At 55.6% G+C, this 18,149-nt stretch overlaps 3 protein-coding genes across 14 annotated transcripts in view; 1 reads left to right on the forward strand and 2 right to left on the reverse strand.

The window, feature by feature from the left end:
- The window catches only part of WDPCP (WD repeat containing planar cell polarity effector), a 156,040-nt gene extending 151,880 nt beyond the window's left edge, over positions 1–4,160 (forward strand). Inside the window, exon 18 of the mRNA XM_082047436.1 lies at positions 2,362–4,160. Within this exon, the coding sequence (XP_081903562.1) occupies positions 2,362–2,412 (51 nt within the window). The 3' untranslated portion in view covers positions 2,413–4,160. The remainder of the gene's footprint in view (positions 1–2,361) is intronic.
- A 4,786-nt stretch (positions 4,161–8,946) lies between these two features.
- Positions 8,947–11,205, reverse strand: OTX1 (orthodenticle homeobox 1; the record flags this gene model as incomplete). Its single annotated transcript, XM_082047910.1, has 3 exons — positions 8,947–9,699; positions 10,403–10,554; positions 11,109–11,205. The coding sequence occupies 3 exons, from the start codon at positions 11,203–11,205 to the stop codon at positions 8,947–8,949; spliced, it is 1,002 nt and encodes a 333-aa protein (XP_081904036.1).
- Positions 11,206–15,529: 4,324 nt separating this feature from the next.
- EHBP1 (EH domain binding protein 1) overlaps positions 15,530–18,149 on the reverse strand; it is a 225,715-nt gene continuing 223,095 nt past the window's right edge. For all 12 annotated transcript variants that reach the window (XM_082048521.1, XM_082048525.1, XM_082048524.1 and 9 more), the window contains 2 exons: positions 16,634–16,748; positions 15,530–16,496 (listed from right to left, as the gene is read on the reverse strand). In XM_082048521.1, coding sequence (XP_081904647.1) covers positions 16,406–16,496; positions 16,634–16,748 — 206 coding nt within the window. In that variant the 3' untranslated portion in view covers positions 15,530–16,405. The remainder of the gene's footprint in view (positions 16,497–16,633; positions 16,749–18,149) is intronic.

Raw genomic sequence — 18,149 nt, forward strand, 5'->3', positions numbered from 1 at the left:
TCTAAGATGGCTTAGTGGCTTTTCAATTACAGGGTGTGCCTTCCCATACCACTCCTCCCTTCACCTGCCAGAGCAGGACCACATCATTTCCATGCAAAGCCCCAAGATCTGAACTCTCCAGGGCACAAGTAGATGCTCTCCTGTCAGGATATTCGTGTTTTCCTTCTCTGGATGACTAGGTGCTCATTACCATAGGCAGCAGCACCACAATGCTGGCTTCCCCTGTTCCTGGACAGCCCTCTTCCTGTGCTATTAAATCCAACTCTTGTTAAATTATTACAGCTTCTTTTATTGCCAGGGTGCTACATCAGAAAAGATGCAGATGTCAAAAGAGGGTTCCAGTTGTTATCGCTCTTCAGCCTTTGATTAACATTAAACACCTCTACAAACTTGGTGCCACATCACAGACTTCCCACACAACACCAGCAAGTCTGCTTCATGTGACCAGAGAGGTTTGCAAATAGTTTTTTTTTTTTTTAAGTGGTTTTAAAACAAGCGACTAGATAGGTCTACAGAGCTGAATTCTTGTTAACCTTTCCACAGACAAAGGCACAAATCAGAAAACCCAGATCAGATAACCTATCTGATGCTCTCAGGACCCCGAGCCTTGAACAAGGACCTTCCTATACAACCTTGAATGGTCAAATATTATGTATTTGGGTTGGTTTTTTGTTTGTTGGTTGGGGTTTTTTTGTTGTTGGGTTTTTCTGTTTGTTGTTTGTTTTTTGTGGGTTTGTTTTGTTTTGTTTTGTTTTTTCTCCAGCCTGCATTTACCTTCCCAGTTACTCCCTTGGTCCCCAGAGCAAGCACCAGCAGAACCCCCTCTGCACCAGGTGATGACACATGTCTAGAGAAAAAAGAACCACCCCTTACTTTCAGCCACTGATGCTCCTCAAGGCTTTAATGCTATGGCTCCCCTGCAAAAAAAATCTTTTGAATTTGTTTTTATCTTCCAACGAGTGCCATTCAGAGAGCAAGGAGAACCCACAGAATGCTTGCAGCCACCCAAAAACCAAGGCACGTACACACACCCCCTCCTACTAGTTGCTACTAAGGCAACTCATAGCCTCCTTGAAGACACCTGCCTAAGCAACAGTCTCAGTGGTGAAGCCACACTTCGAGTTTCAACACTGGAATAACCTGGTGGGGTCTGGAATGCAAGTGCTGGCTCAGATGGGATGTCAGGGACACTTTCTCATTCTCTTCAAACCACCTTCGAGAGTTAACAGGGCGTTGTATTGTGGCAGAGCCACCTCCTGCCATCTCCCTGCAAGGGAAGTGTCAAGTGACAGACTGGAGACAAAACTCAGCGTCCATACAGCACTTGCTTTGCGCCGCCACGCTTTTACTGCTCCCTCCACGCTGAGGTAGGGAGGTTGTGCGCAGGAATGCTGTTTCGGAAGGCGATCTCTATCTCTGTGGTGAAATACACATGCCATGAGATGGAGCTGCTGCTCTGTGAAGGTTCCTTATGAAGCTGCAAAGCTTAGGGGAATTTTTTTTTTTACCTCTTTCCTGAAGTCAACGAGTCACTCACAGCAGTCCCGTCCATCCATCCTTGCCAGTGCTCCCGCAGCCCGGTACAGCCCTGACAGCCACCTCCCTTCCCACACCAGCCAGACACACAGACACACGTTTCCCTTTGTTTTCAGGTCCACACCTAGTTTTTTTCTTTGCATTGTGAAGGGCTGGCTACTCATCTGTAATTCAAAAGAAAGCAATGACTCACTAGACTACAGCACTTTCCAAGGCAAAGTATCTCATGCATTTTGCAGGCACTCTGACCCGTGTTATGAAATAACCTCTATTTGTGGCACATATTCTTCCCATCCCTTTGCAAAAACAGAGGGCTGGAGTTTCCACCCTGCACAGGCACCCGTGCAGAAAGGGGATTTGTGCTTAAATTACGTATTTTTATTGAATGGAAAATGCCATCACTCTATAACTTTGAAAACCTGGTTTGCTACCCTCTGGCGTTAACTCAGCCTTGTGGTGTTCGCAGTATGTTTTAATTAAAAGGTAACAAAAATCTGAAGTTTCACTTTTGCCAGTAGGCTTCCAGGCACCAGGGAAGGGGGCTCAAGGGCAGGTGAAGCCTTGGCTCCCAGCCCCTCATATCCTAAACCTATGTCCACCACAGGGGACACCATGAGCTGGAGCTGCAGCCCCTGGTTTCCCTAAGAGCAGCAGGGGAGGGGGTTGCAAAGGAGCTTAAAACATAGTGGAGAGGTGCCTTACGTTGCACAACAAGGCAGTCTCCAGGGTTTTAGGGCTGCATCCTCCATTCCCGGGCCAAAGTGGGGCAGAAGATTCTGCCTGTCCCTGCCGCCTGCCTCATCCTGCCTGTCTTTTCCCCCGCAGGAGACTGGAAACAGTGGGTCTCTCAAACTCGTGCACTTTGGGCTGGTGTGACCAAGAGTGGGAAACCCCTTCACTGCCAAAGCAAAGAAGGAGAAACTTAACCGAGATGGTGAAGTTCACAGAAAGTTCTTCAGAGAGCTTCCAGCCATCTCTGAATCCAGCCATGCAGAAGACAAAACGCCAGGCTTATAAAAAGTGCCGCCCTTAAACATCCAAATTATTTCTTGGTTAGCATGAATGTGTTCGTGCACGAACTGTTCCATGTTTGCTTATGGAGGGTGATTTGGTGACATTTTCATTTTTTTGTTCAAAGACATTTAAAAAACAAGTAATTGCAGATCCCCATTTATCGTACAAATGCAATGCTGAAAAAATTGAGAGTGGGGGATTATTGGACAAATGCATAAACTTCTCAGGGGAAAGTCTGTACTTCTTTGTGCATTATATATTTTAACAATCTTCACTTGGAAGCAGATTTGAATTTCCACTTAAGGCTCTGAAAACCGTCCTATTGAGATACCAGCAGATAAAATCTTCACTCAGGATACCCCTGTGAAAGAGCAGTCTTTCACAGTCGGCAGCATTTTTCGGAGAATGCTCTCAATTTTCATATCTAGATATATCATCTTAGTTGAATAGCCATTATTTTGCCTTGAAAAAAAAGATGCGGAGCCTCTTGAACATCATTCCGTTGGAGTCCAGATTTTAATCTGCCGCCTCTAACCATGAAGAGAAAATGCACTGAGGAGGTAACGTCACCTGTTTGAGACCTCTAGGTTTTTTGTGACAGTGAAGAGGGGCAAGCACCGTCACAGGTCTGTCTTCCCACCGCTTAATCGGGTGCAGCATGTACGGATGCAGATTTTTTGTACTCTTCTGTAGGCATGTGCGGGGGTTAAGCTTGGTGTTTTTTGGGAGCATTGGGTAGTTACAACCCAAAGCCCATGAACTTCTTGAAATCGGTTTTGTATGACCAACAAATTTGTACAATGAATGGACTGAAAATAAAAGCACAGTGTAAAATAAAAAACAAACCTGCCAGCCATTAGAAGTACTTTACTAACAAAAATTCTGCATTTATCCAAATAAAATATTTGTGCTCGTTGTTGGTCAGCCATTTTCCTCTACAAGCCAAAATCCTACTGAATTTCTGCTGCACAACAGGTGATTTTGATCTCACCAGAAAAACTCCCAACCTGTTTTGGCACTTTACCCAAATTGGTGCCTTTCCACAAGTATATTCGAAGAAGACTTTTTGCTTTGCAGGTTGATGGGAGCGAATGAGCTGCAATGGATAGGCTTTTGTACACTCAACAGGGAAAAATTAATAAAGAGAGCTTTGAAACAGATCAGGCTGCTGCGTCACCTCTCCGCGCAGAGCTGTGCCTGTAATGGCTGTGCTTCACACAGCACTCGGAGCTGAGCACGCCTTTAGTGTCCTATAGATTTAAATTTAATTTCTGAAATACACACAGCGCAACGATGGACGGCAGCTATCGTGCGTTTGTTCTGCATAAGATGCTGCGATGCGTTGCTTTGCCGTACAGCTATTTTGCTGAATGGCAGCCATATTTCTGTCAGTACAAGTGATGGTCTATATGAGGGATTAATCTGACACCAGACAGTGATTCTTAATCCTTCAGTATATCATAATCTATTTACTTTGCATGCTAAGAGGATTTCAGCTTAAAAATATACAGGAAGTGATACTAGAAATGTACATAAGATCCAGAATGCTGTTTCCTAAAATCACAGTTTTTCATAAAAATTAAAAAAAAAAAAAAAAATCCTCTCATGGCTTTCTTGGAAAAGTCCTGTCTGTCCTGAGGAAAAAAAAAAAAAAAGGGTTGAATAGGGATTTAAAGGGATTTAACTGGAAATAGGCATATGTTTTCCTTTAGGCTTCAGCCCTCTGACCGTTTTCACCCTCCTTTTTCTCCTCAGCTTTTTGTGCTTGGCCATACAACATGAAAGAAGAGCTCTCCAGTATAGCAGGTTCCTTGGCTTGGAGTTAGACCGGCAGATTTTTATTAACAAATTCAAAAAAAGGTTTGGAACCAATGTGGGATTTTATGTGCGTTAACTGTTACTCAAAGTGCATGAATTAGCAGTGACTGGCTAATGTAGAGGTCATCACAGGGAAAACCACAAATGGTTGGGAGCAATGGCTCCTTATTCAGCTGTAATCGTTTTCTTTGCGCCCTGCCAGAAAGGCTGTCTACGAAATAAACGTAATAAGCCGTGTTAGTGGGTACCCCTCCCAAAACTTATAATTTCTAATTATAATTTTTTAGTAATTTAAAACATGCTCAGCCATAACACTTTGCATCCACAAAGCACATCCCGTACCTGAACTGGCGATTGGTCGCCCCAGCCAGCATCAACCCTGCCCACGGCTGCATGGCTGGGTGCTGCTCAGGATGTTCAAATCACTGTCTGGCTGTACCACATGTGGAGGGTTTAAAAGCAAAGCTTACCAAGAGGGGATTCTACTCGGAGCAAACACTGATGACAGCAAAGAAATCATGAATTGTTTCAGCCCCGTGATACACCAAGCATAAAAAATACTGGCAGCCCAAGCTGGATAGGACTCTCTCCCCTCTGTCCCTCTTTTCCTTCCCAAGTTCTGGCCCATGACTTACTGGCAGGGAAGCACCAGGTGCCTTTGGAGCAGGTGCCAGCGCAAGAGACAAGAGCTTCACCAGGCTTGTGCCCGATGTCTCAGCACCAGCGCCTGGGCCACTGGTGTGCTCAGTGCAGCACCATGATCAAGCAGCAAATGCTCTTTAAAAATAAATAATACTATTATAATAGTAGCTGAGCACCCAATAGCCTTCTTGCTTCAGGCGTGAGGCATTGAGTTACCTAGGCAGCTGTTTCACAACCAGGCTGCCCCAAGAAAGCCCCGTGATCCCGCCGGTGCCTGCTCCCAGCACCGGGCACCAGGCAGCAGCCGTGCCACGGTACCTGCCAAGACTTGTGCTCAGTGCAGCAGCGCCTGTTCAAGCCTCAGGGGAGCCCATGGTGGGAGAGTTTTGCTCTGCCGCCCAAGTCCCAGCAGTGTGGGCGTGCTGCTGGTGAAATGGGGTTGGGGGGAGAGTGGGCACCCCCAAAAGACGGACATGACTCTCCCCAGCCCATGCTCACCCGCCGAAGGGTGTGAGTCACATCTTGCCCACGCTGCTGGCACCAACCCACAGGCAGCAGAAGGAGGACGAGGCCTGACCGCACTCAGCTTGCCGGTAGGCAACATGCTAGTTAGTCACCATGGATTTTTTTCCAGGGAGGTTTACCTAATATGAGGAAAAAAAACCCCCTCAGTTTTAATTGTTTTCCAGCAAAGTGGTTGCTCCCACTCAAGTTGTGCTCGGTGACCTTCAAAGAAACTCCATGGCTTGGAGAAATGCAACAAAAAAATAAAAAATTAAGCCAGCCGTTGAGGGCAAATCCATTATTTGATGTGATCAGGAAAAGTCTCCTCTGTGCCCCGACTGCCAGCCAGGCTCAGCGACTGCTGCTGTGCTCCAGGTCTGCATGAGCGGGACTGGAAAATGCCCACAGACCAAACTGTGGTGTGGGGGACACTGGATAAGCAACCAGGCTGCGGCACCGGGGGCTGCTGGATGCCCAGAATGGACGGGGGATTCCCTTGGGGGATGTGGACACCCCTCAGAGACCCAAATTCCGAAACAGATCCTGGACCCAGCTGCACTGTGGGACAGTGGATGAAGAGGTTTAGGACCATCTCACCAAAACCAAGGGAGTAAAATTCAGGCTTCCCTCCCACGTGTCTCAGCAACACTGATATATATATATATATATATATATATATATATACTGCATTATAATGAAATTCAACTTTAATAGAATAATTTAGGTTGGAAAAGACCTTTAAGATCGAGTCCAACTATAAACCTAACACCGCCAAGTCTCACTAAACCATATCCCTACATGCCACATCTATTAAGGAAGGTAAAGTGTGTGTCATTTTTGTTTAAAGAAATGAATGGGGGGCAGCAGGGAGTGGAGTGCGTTGTACACTTGCTGGCTCGTCTCTCAGGTGCTCAGTAAATTTGGGAAGGCAACTTCACGTTGTGTCCAGCTCAGACTTAATTCTTTTACAGCTCCAGGAGGACTGCGATAACTTTTTCCCTTTAAACGAAAGGCTGGTGGTACCCATACCAGCACACCTGGTCCTCTCTCAAACTGCCTGTACAGACACCCTTTGATGTAATTGTGCTTCGCTACTGCTTGCAGAAGAGAACCATTATTTTGTATGTATTGATATATATGTATATATATAAGTACTTATATATATGCATGGAAGGAGCCAACAAGGAAAACAGACATTTAAAGAAAATCCCCTGAAATGGACTTGGCTGCACCCATCGCCTCCCGTCTCTCCCTGCTGCAGTGTGTGGGTGCTGGAGGCCATCGGCTGCTCAGGCTCCCGCCTTGGGGCTGTGCCATGGCTGTGACCCTGGAAGGACACACCTGGGGACAACCCCGCTGCAGCACATTCCCCAGCAGCCACAGCAGCACATTGCTGGCCCTGTTTGCACCCCACCGGGATGCTGGAGGGGACACAGGGAGGTGCAAACCCTCCCCAGACCGGCTGCCAGGAGCATGTCGGTGCCTCAACACCCCCCACAATCCCAGCTGCCCCAGGGATGCTTGGGGACACCAGGGATGGGGGTACACAGCATGGCACTGGGCACTACTACAAGACCACAGAGAGGATGGAAATTTTGGGATTCCCCCTCTGACCAGTGCCATCAATGGCCCAAGCAGGGTGGCAGTGGCCCCAGTGATCCCCTCAGCTCCAGGTCCGTGGGCACAGCCCCAGCACCACTGGGCAGCCTCTGACAACTGCAGGCAAGGTCTGAGGAGACAAAAAAAAAGGAAACGGGGGAGATTACCACAAGAAATAATTGACCCCTGCCTCCCCGGCTGGATCAGCCAGCAGCAGCTGTGGAGGGAAATGCCGGGAGCCGGGGTTGGAAGCACCGGTGCCGAACATCCCTCCCGGCACCTGCCTGCACCAGGGGGACAGAGATCTGTCTGTCTGTCTGCATGGCTTTACATCTAGAGGGGTCCTTGCACACCCCTGCTGCGCAGGCCTGCCCATGGGTCCCGAGTTTGTTGGGGGTCACCCCACTGGGTGGGTTTTTGCTGTTGCAGACAGTGATTTGCCTGTCTCACAGGTCCCACCTGCACCAGGGTGCAGCAATAAATTGGTAACCAATTAACAACGTCGATTAACGCAAAAGCCGGTCTCCAGTTCACACTCACCAGCAGAGGTGGGAGTGGGCTCCCCCTCCAAAGCGCTCACAAACATCACACACATACCCTGCCCATCCTGCTGGGACCCCCCACGAAGCATTTCCCAGGATCTCAACCCCCCCAGGGAAGTTTCCTGCAGAAGAGGCAGAGGGGAGGAAGGACAGGACACCACCACATTGATTAGTTTGGATTTTATTGGGGGGGGTGGGGGGGGGGGGGCAAGAGGGGCAGTTTGCCTTACAGTGGAAGGGGTAAGTGTGAGGTTACGGCATCAAAAATCACAGACACAGCCCCTCTCCCCCTACAGGGCGAAGCGGCTGAAAAAGCACAAGCCTGGCGCAGGCAAGGCTACTGGGCGGCAGGGCTGCAGCCCAGACCCGCAAACTCACCAACCAACAGAAGGGGCTAAAAAACCAAAAATAACCAAACCAAAAAATACCCCCAGAAAGTCATGTCCCCCCGGCCACAAAGCAGAGCTGCTTTCCCCTGCATCCCTCCCCCCCCAAAAAAAAGTAAACCGAAACTTTTTTTTTTCTTTCTTTCCTTTTTATTATTTTTTAAAGGTTTTCTTGTTTTTGTTTTCCAAAAGTTTTGGCAGTTTTGGTCTGCAGGTTGGGGATGAGCCGGGCAGCCCTTCCCCCCCCGCCCTGGACTGCTGCCCCTCCTCCCACTGCCCCAGCCCTGGGATAGCACGGCTGAGCTTGCACTGAGTCCTCGAGGACGAACGGAGGACGCAAAACAGGACGATTCCTTTTTAGTGAAGAAAATTAAAATTTAAAAAAGATTTTTTTTAAAGTTCTGTTCCTTGTTAGACTCTAGATAAATGCCACCCAACAGCATCAACTAAAAATAATCATGGTCACTGGAACGGACCAAGTATTTACATCATTCCTGCCGCTCCCAGCAGCAAGAGGCTGTACAGGACTGGCGAGCTGGGGGGTCCCACACTCAGAGGGGGCGAGGGTCCCCACAGAAGTTGGGGGGCACCGGCAGGGCAGGAGCCAGCCTGCGCCTCTGCCTGGGGGCAGCAGGGGAGACGCTAGGCTTTTTTTTTTAACTCCTCTTCTGTTGCATTTAAAAAAATAATAATTATAATGAACCCACTGAAGGGGCACAGGAAGCAAATAAATATCAGTCAATAGGGATGGGGGTGGCAAGACCCCCGTCAGGGGCATCACCACTGCTAACGAAGAGGGGGGGAGGAGAAGGAGGAAGAGCCAGAGCCAGAGTCCTGCCTGAGAGGCAGTGGGAAGACCCCAAGCTGGGGGTCCGTGGTGGTGTGGGGGGACAGCGGTCAGCCCCTCACAAGACCTGGAAGCGCCAGGATGCCTGGTCCTTGTAGTCAAGGCAGTCGGGGGAGTTGAAGTTGAGTTTCCAGGAGGCAGCGGCGGCAGGCTCCTTGTAATCCAGGCAGTCGGAGGAGTTGAAGGGCAGCCCGGTGCCACCATAACCCTGATGATGGTGGTGATGGTGATGATGGTGGTGGTGGCCTGAGCTCTGGCTCAGCGGGTGGTGGTGGTGGTGGCCGGGCACCGAGGAGGGCCCCATGGGGCTGAGCTGGTGGGGATGGTGGTGGGAATGCATGGGCGCCAGGTAGGAGCTGCAATCCACACCCCCGAAATAGGATGAGGAGGGCGGTGTGGGGTAACCCTGCCCGTACCCCCCGCCTTGGCCATAAGAGACAGGGTAGCTGGCAGAGGTGGCCGCGGCGGCGGGGCCAGCCCGTTGCATGCAGGACGCAGCAGCCGGCGGCAGAGGCTCAGGCACTGTCACCCCCGCCGGTGCAGCGCCGGGAGAGATGGAAGCCGGGCTCCAGATGGACGATGCTGGGGTGCTGAGAGATGCTGGAGCACCTGCCGGGGCTGACGAGGCAGAGCTGGAGGAGGAAGAAGAGGCTGAGCTGGAGGCCGCTGCTGGTGGTGTGAACTGCCCGCTGCTCTCCGAACCCGAGCTCTCACGAGCTGGTGAGGATTTCTTCTTGGCCGGACGGCTTTTGGCCCCGCCGCCACTCTGCTGCTGCTGCCGGCATTTGGCACGGCGGTTCTTGAACCAGACCTGCAATGAGTAAATGGGGTGCAGGGGAATGAGCAGCAGAACGAGGAGGGGTGGTGGGGTGAGCAGTGGGCCCAGAGGACTCCCCACTTGCCCTGCCGCTCCTCCTCACCCTGGAAGCACCCTGCCAGCCTCACCCCAGCACCAGTTCTCCCAGCACCCACACCCAGCCATTAGCACTACACTCCCCTGCACCTCGGAAAAAAAAAGTCCCGCCTGGCACCCAGGCCACCCCATGTCCTGCCCCAAACAAGGATGCCCAGGGCCAGCGGCTGGGATGTCCCAGCTTGTACCTGTTCCCGGCACAGAGATAAAATACGATTTTGGGAGACAGACCCTGAATGGGGTGCTGCCTGCATATCCCACCCCGTTGGGCATCTGGGGACCAGTGCCAGAGGGAGCCCCCCGGGAAGGACCCAAGCAGTGGGGCTGCTACACCCAGGGGCACGTGGAGGGAAACAGAAAAATTAAAAAAAAAAAATTAACAAAAAGAGGATAAAAAAGAAAAATAAAAGTCTCCCGCTGTCTGGATGCCCCCACTGCAGGACAGATGAGCGGTCAGGACCTCATGTGCATCCCAGCCCCAAGGAAACTGGGATGAGCGTGGATGGAGAGCCGGGTCTGAATCATGCCAGCCCAGCCAGGCTGCCCTCACATCCCACCCAGCCCGTGATGGCACGGGATGCCCCCCATGCCAAGCCAGTACCTGGACTCGGGACTCGGGTAGGTTGATCTTCAGGGCGACCTCCTCCCGCATGAAGATGTCGGGGTAGCGGGTCTTAGCAAAAAGCGCCTCCAGCACGTCCAGCTGCGAGCGGGTGAAGGTGGTCCGCTCCCGCCGCTGCTTCCGCGGGGTGGCTGGGGAAAAGCACCGCCATGCCGGTCACGCCGGGTCCCTGCGCACCTCCCGCACCCCATCCCCAGCATGGGAATCCCAGCACCCCTGGGGCAGGGGCCTGAGAAGCATCCCCTGCTCCGAGCCCGAGGAGCGGCAGTGCCACCTGTAAACCCAGCCAGCGCTGCCCACCGGGACCGGCCCCTGCCCCGCTGCAGCCCGGGCGAGTGGTGCAGGACTGGGGAAGAGTCAGGCCTGGCCCCGGCAGCAGCAGCGGAGAGATTTCGTTGTGTTTAAATAAATCTACCTTTTTTTTTTTTTTTTAATTTTTAAAAATCCCCACAGGAATGAAAAAGCCCCGGGGACAGGAGGAAATTCAGATGCTGTCCTCCCTTCCCACTCCAGGCTACAGGCAAATTGGGGGGCACCCCCACCCCAAACTGTGTGGCCCCACGGACTCCTCCAAACCCTCCCCGGATGGAGCTTTTCTCCCTCTGCTTGTTCCCGGGCAGGACCCGCCAGGGCGTGGGTGGGTAATGGTGTGGGTGGGGAGGGGGTTGCAGTGCGGGGCACTCACCCGGGTACCCCACGGAGGGATGCAGCAGGTCCATGGCGGGGCCCGTCAGCCCCAGCCCGTTCATGCCGTAAGGAGGCTGTTTAAGGTAAGACATCATGCTAAAAGCCGGGCACGTTTCCTCCAAAGTCCCGCAGAAAAATTTAAAAAATAAAATAATAATAATAAAAAAATCAAATGTGTGGGGTGGGGAGGTGGGAAAAGAAGGGGGAAAAATAAGCCCCAACAGAAACAACCCCCGAAAAAAACCCAAACAAGAGGCAAAAAAAATTTAAAAACCAACAACGATTAAAAAATGGAGCACAAAATCAGCATAAAAGGAGTTTTTTTCGATCCGTCCCGCCGTCACCGCCACGACGTCCTCGAGTGATCGCAGGCAAAAGGAAGGGAAAAAAAAGAAAAAAAAAAAAGAAAAAAATAAATAAAACAACAACGAGGACCGGGAAACAAAAAGGCGGATTTCTTCCCCGCGCAGAGGTGAGGCCGGAGCGCCTGGGAAGAGAGCAAGAGAGAGGCGAGTTAGGGGTCCGGCCGCCCCAAGTCCTGCCGAGGGGCGCCCCGGGAACTTGGCGGCTGCGCGCGCCCCGGCGCTGGGGCACCGGGCAGACGGCCTTTAATTGCAATTTTTTTATTATTAATATTATTATTATTATTTGGTTTTATTTTAAACGAAGACGAGTTGCGTGCAAGTGGCGAGAGGCAACAGTGCCCGGCGATGGGCAGAGATAAAGCAATTATTTAAAAAGATAATTGGATTAGGAATCAAAAGGAGGTGCCAAAGGAGGGAAGTATAATTAATTTAAAAGCGAGCAGACAGGGACGTTTTAATTAGAAATGGATAAGAGTTATAAAGGGAAAAAGGAAAAGAGAGAGCGCAGGCACCCGAGCGCGCGGCCGGCGCCGACAGCCCGGGCCGGGACGGCGGCGGAGCCCGTCCGGAGCTGGGGGGGCTTCCGGCAGAACCGGGGGGTGACACACGGGACCCGGCAGCCGCCGGTTCGTGAAGCAGCGGCCGGGCTCGGTGGCAAAAAGCAGCAGATAAACGCGGACGGGAGGAAGGGGCGGAGAGACCCCGGGCGGCCCCGCCGAGCCCCGGGGGCGGCCCCTTCTGCCGAGGCCGGGACCCCCCCCGGCGGCATCGCGGGCAACCCGTCCCGCGGAGTGGGGGAGACGGGCAGCCCCCGGCAGGCCGGGGCCGGACGCAGGTCGGGCGGCAGCGCCGTGACCCAGTGTTGCATAACTTTGCCGAAGAGCACGGCGGAGCGGGACCGTCCCGGGCGGCGACAGGGGAGAAAGCGAGAAATAAAGGAAAAAAAAGAAAACAGAACGAGGAAAATCCCGGGGCAGCCTCAGCCGGGCCGTGCCCACCCCCTGCACACACATACGCACCCCGGGTGCGGTGCCGCCGGCCCGCTCTGTCCCGCCGCCCGCCCCGTCGGGGAGCGCGGTGCCCGCCGCCCCCGCCCGCCTCACCTGCGCGGCCACCTGCGGAGCGACCGCCGTAGCGGGGGCTTGCGTGCAGGGGGGAGCGGGCGGGGGGCGCGGAAGGCGGGGGGGAAGAGTAGGGGGAGGTCAGGCAGGTGAGGGGCAGGCTGGGGAAGGGGGCCGGGGGGGCGATGCCCGAAGCCGAACCGCGGACCCCCAACTTGTCGGGGCGCCCCGCGTTACCTTGCCAGCGGCCCGCGCTGTCGGGGCGATGGAGCCCTGGCCCTGATGAGGATTGATCACCTACCCCCGGCCCTACCCTTGTATGTGCGCGCAAAGCATCTGCGTAACCAGCCCGGCGCCAATCCCCGGCCGCTCCCCGCCTGACTGACAGCCGCCCAGGCAATGGCAGCGCAGGGCGCCGGCTCCCTCCGCGCCCCCCCCCCGCCCCGTTCCGCGCCTCTCCGCGCTCCCCCGCGCACCCGCCGCCGACGCGCCCGACCCGGGCCCTGCGGCTTGGAGAAGTGGCCGGCGGAGCAAGGCGTTGGAAGGGGTGGGTGCGCGGGACCCGCGCAACCTCCGCGGAGGGGATAGGGGGTGGGAGTCGTTAGAGAAGTTGTGCGAGGGTAGCCGCTCTGCGACCGCGCAAGTCTGCCCGTGTCCCCCGGCAGCGCCCTGAGCCGCTCCGTGCCCCCGTGGCCGAAAGCACCGCGGAAAAGTTTCGGCTGCTGCCTGCACCGGCGCGGAGGGCGCTGCTGGGGGGGGAGGCGGTGTGGGGAGCGGGGGGAGGCGGGGTCCCGGCCCCCCCCCGGCGTCTGGAGGTTCGCCCAAACTTTGTGCTTTAAAATAATTAAAAAGCAGCGGCCGCACCTTTCCCCGCGTGTCCTGAATTCAGGGGCTGCACCGCGCCGCGGGGAGCGGCCCGGGGGCGGCAGAGAGACGGGTGCGGGGGGGAGAACGAGACCCACCCGTCCGCGCCGCTCCGCACCGCTCCGCGCAGCCCGACTCGTTGCCCGCAGCGGCGGCAAAAGCGGAGCGGCGCGGGGCAGGCGCGGAGCGGCGGGGTCGGTGCGTGGGGGGCGCGGAGCGGGGCGCTCCAGCCGCGCAGGCAGCGGAGCGGTCCCGGACCTCTAACGAGGGCTCCGGTGCGCGGCTTTTGTTGGTCTCCTCAAATCAACTCCCTCTAATTGCAGTTGGAGCTGAAAGCGAGCTAATGTTCAAAGGCACTGCCCGCCGGCCCCGACCAAAGCGCAGTTTTCTTTCTCCCCCATGTTGTTTTATTTTTCTTCTTTTCCTCTCGTTTTCCCGGGCGAGAAGTGAACCGTCTGATCCGGCCGGGAGGGAGACGATGGGCCGAGATGGGGAGAGACGAGGAGCTTTACAAGCTCCTCCGCTCGCCCGCAAAAGTCAGCGACACGGGCACTTCGCCCCGCAACAAAGGCGCCGCGGCCCATTCACAAAAAGCGAATAGAGGAGGAAGAGGGAGAAGGAAGGGTTGGGGGGGGCAGTTCCCCCCGTTTTCAGCTCCCCTTCCCCTCGCGATTTGCCCCGATCCCGCCGGGGCAGTTCCTGGGCCGCTTTGCGTTTCCCCGGCCCCGCCGCCTTCTCATCACTTCCCCCCGCCGGGGCAGCCCCGGTCCTGGCGGGCAGCAGCCGCCCCCCACACCGGGGGGTTATGTGTACCTCCGCAACGCTCCCCGCAACCACCGCGGTTGCCCAGTCCCCAATTGCGGGCGCCTCCCCGCAGGGTCGGCGAGGGGCTGCGGGCAGGGCGGGCGCAGGGCTCGCCGCCCCCCGGGCTGACGGTCCCGGCCCCCCCGACCCCCCTTTCCCTCTGCCGGACGGAGCGTGCACCCTCCCCGCTGCGCCCAGGTAAGGTCGGCGGCCGGGCGGAGGCTGCGGGCGGGCAGGGGGCTGGGCCGCGCGTCCCCCCGGCCCTGCCGACGAGGAAGGGCAGAGGCAGCTCGGGCAGCTCGGGCTGGCCACGGGGCGGGGGGGCTCTTGCGGCCGGTTTCTGGGCTGGGGGCCGTAGGGAATGGGACCCGCTTATTTTTCCCGCAGCCCAGGGGCTGAGTTACTTCTTTCGAATTAAAAGACAGACAAGCACCAGCCCACGGGGTGGGGGGAGTCCGCCCGCACTCGCGGCCTCCTCGCTCCTCGGGGCAGCCCCAAGCTTCGGGGCTCAGCAACTCCCGCTGTCCAGCCGGGTAGGCAGCGCCGTTGGCTTTGCCGCCCTCTCCCCTCCTGAGCCTCCGCTACCTTCCGCGGCAGCGGAACACTCGGAGCGTGTGTCCCCCCATTTCCCGGCCCCTGTATCTTGGAGGGGAGGGCAGAGGGTCACGGCGGAGCCGACTTTCCGCCGCGCCTTCCCTCCCGGCGGCGGGGCGCTCCGCGCATCCTCCCCAAATTCGCAAGGGACCAAACCCACCGACGGGCACCGGGGCATCCCCCAGCCCCCGGCACTGGGCATCGGCGCCCACTCGCACAAGGCCGGGCGCTTCCTTCCTTCACGGGGGAATATTTTTCTGGTGGTAGCGGGAGGTCACGGCGGGGAGCAGGTCGCAGTTGCACCCAGAGCTGCCGCCGATGCCGTGGGGGGGGGTGTCTCTCCCGGGACGGCAGCCGCCTCCCCGCGGGGTTTGGGCTCCCTCCGGCTCCGCCGCCCGCTCAAGTCCCCGCGTGTGCGCTCCTTGCACCGCCGCGGCCGCAGCGGAGCTTTGGCCTCGCGTTCCCCGCGCCGGCCGGCGGCCGGCATCGGCCCCGCAAGGAAAAGTTTTGCCTCCCTCTCCCCGACTTGCTTTTGATTAAAAACAAACGAAAAACTTTTCCCTCTGGTGGGTTTCGTTGCGTTCGGCGAAGCCGCGGCGGCCGGGACGGCATGGGGCGGCCGAGTCCCGCTGGCCCCCGCGGGGTCGGGCCCTTCCCGGTCCCCGGACCCCCTCCCCGGCCGGCGGAGGGAGGGATGGAGGGAGTTTCCCAGGTAAAGAGGAAAGCGGCAGTTACGGTAAGAAAGATTCGGCTTTTATTGAAAATTTTATATATGACTTGGTATTGTAATAAATAAACGAGACGAGCTCCACGAAGGGACAATGCGAGCGCGGGACACGCGTGGGGGCACACGAACGGGGTGGGGTGGCGGGGTGCGGAAGGGGACGCGGCCCGGGCGCAATAAATAACACGGAGCGGTGGCGCGGCCCGGGCCCGCGGGGGGACGCGGGTGGGAAGAGACGCGCTGCCCCGGGCCGCCCCACTCGCAGCCGCTCCCTGGGCTTTATGCCCCGAGAAACCCCCCGACCAAACCAGAGCAGCTCAGCTCTACTCCAGGGAAAATGGAAAACTGCTGAAATAAAACACTCGTAAATACAGCACATTTTTAATAATAACTGGGGTGGATCTGACCTAACTATAAAATGTAGGTAGCTTATTAAGTAGTACATATGGCAGGACTAGATGAAACCATTCCCAATGTTTTTTTTTTCCTATATCCCCTTCTCTAATCCTATTACGACAAAAACGTATTTATTTCAAAACTCAGCCCTCCTCCAGCTAAAGAAACCAGGACAGACTTTATTTCTTCTGCTTCTTCCGCACATCTCCGGCATCACCTGCACAGCCGAGGTCTCGGTGATTTCATTTCAAACCCTTTCGGCAGGAGAGCTGAGCCCACAAGGAAACCATGGTACAATGCTAGTTCGCTTGAATGGAAACCAAAAAACAATGGAGCGGGGCCCGGCACAGATTATATCTGGCCTAAGAAATGGAAAAAAGTTTAATTTTTTTTTTTTTCCAAAACATTTTTTTCCCAGTTACGTTGGCATTTTAAAAACGTAAGAAAGAGCCGCGCTGCGATTTTGCCACGGCTGCTGGAGGTCCGCTCACTGGAGGACGCATTTCTCTTCCTTCTTGGCCATCTTGCCTTTGTTTTGCTCGAGGGTCCTCTCCAAATGCTCGTCTTCTTCCTCGGCCCTGCGGAGAGAGGTGGCGGGAAGTGCGGTGAGGGGCTGCGCAGGATGCGCGGCTGCGCCGAGCTCGCCACAGCCACGGCGCTCACGGACTTGGCCCAAACTTTCCGTGGGGGCCACCCCCCCATCCACCCGACTCACTGCTTCTCCTGGGCGTCCAGGTCCCTGACCAGCGCGTCCCGTTTGTTAACGAGAATAACGAGTTCGTCCAGCAAAAGCTGCTCTCGCCTCTTCTGCGCCTCGGTCTTCTGCCAGTCTGCCAGAGAAAACCAAAACAAAACCAGCGCTGAGACGCCGCGGCCGCCACCGCCGGGGCGCAACCGGCCGCGGCGGGACCGGGGCTGCTGCGGCGGGGAGCGCGGTCCGGCAAAGCCCGGCCCAGCTCGGCAGAGCCCAGTACAGCCCGGTTCGGCACAACCTGGCCCAACCCGGCCCACTGCCGCTCTCCTCAGCGGGAGCTACCGCGGGGACAAGCGCAGCCCGCCAGCCTTTTATCTTCCTGCCCACCTGGCTTGGGGGAGCTCAACAGAGACTTTGGGTCGTTTCGTTGTTTGTTTTTTGTTTGTTTTTTTCCCCACGAACTTGTTTCCTGGATGGGCAACGACATTTAACAAGTTTTCCCCTTCTATGAGGAAAGCCCATTTTCCTACAACCCGGCTCTTCTTTGCTAATTCCTCGCTCGCTCTTAGCAGCTGGAGGAATCTCACACTGGGCACCATATGCTTCGCAGTAATTTTAAAAGCAGGTATCAGGTAATTAGCATTTTCCTCTTTGAAGTAAAAATACACTTGCTACATATTATCGCGGGGCCCCTTCACCCCCGGCGCTGGCAGGCAGCTCAGGACGGGGCCGCCCCGCTTTTCCCAAAGGGATTTTTCTCTCGCCGCTCCCCGGCCCGGCGGAGCCCCCGGCCCCGTCCGCCGCAGCCCCCCGGGGCCGGCCCGCAGCCTCCGGCTCTCCAGCCAGACCGTAAGGGCTTGTCGCTGTCAGTCAAGCCCCAGCCCTCCCCGCCTCCCTCATTAAGAAGGTAAACAATGAAAAGCGGGAGCAGTAGATGATGAGGGAGATAGCAGGACAAATGAGGAGCGGGAGGGAAAGAGGACACCGGCTCCAAAAAAAAAAACCACCGGGAGAAGCCATCGCCACCGGCTCGGCGGTGTCCTCCTCCTCTTCCTCCTCCTCCTCCCCGGCCGCGCTTCCCGAAGGCGTAGGGGAGAAAGGGTGCAGTCCTTTTGGCTTTCTCCCTGCGCTCTCCATTGCCCTGGGCGATCATGTTAAAACTCACATGGCTGGTGCTTATTCAGATAACCCGAACAATGCTCACCACCGGTTACCATGTGAATCTTCACAAACCTCGCAAGAATGTGGTGGTTCAAATCCCCCTGACCCCCCTCCAAAGCCAAATTTATTCAAGACAGTAAACTGCTCAGAAGCTTTATGAAAGCAAGTGGTGCTAGAGGGAATTCAGCCTTGTATTTACAAATTAAAAATTAGATGCATCATCATGCAATGAAGGTTGGGAGAGCGGCAGAAAGGCAGGAATGTGTAACCACTTTTATCGCGCCCTCGCCTTCTGCCTGGGCACATGGGCTCATGAGTGGATTCGGGGTCCACACGTGCAGGGAAAACCCACGGCGACATGTGTGTGCAGACACGC

The sequence above is a fragment of the Streptopelia decaocto genome (genome assembly GCF_964273445.1).
Source record: "Streptopelia decaocto genome assembly, chromosome: 3".
Classification (NCBI taxonomy): domain Eukaryota; kingdom Metazoa; phylum Chordata; class Aves; order Columbiformes; family Columbidae; genus Streptopelia; species Streptopelia decaocto.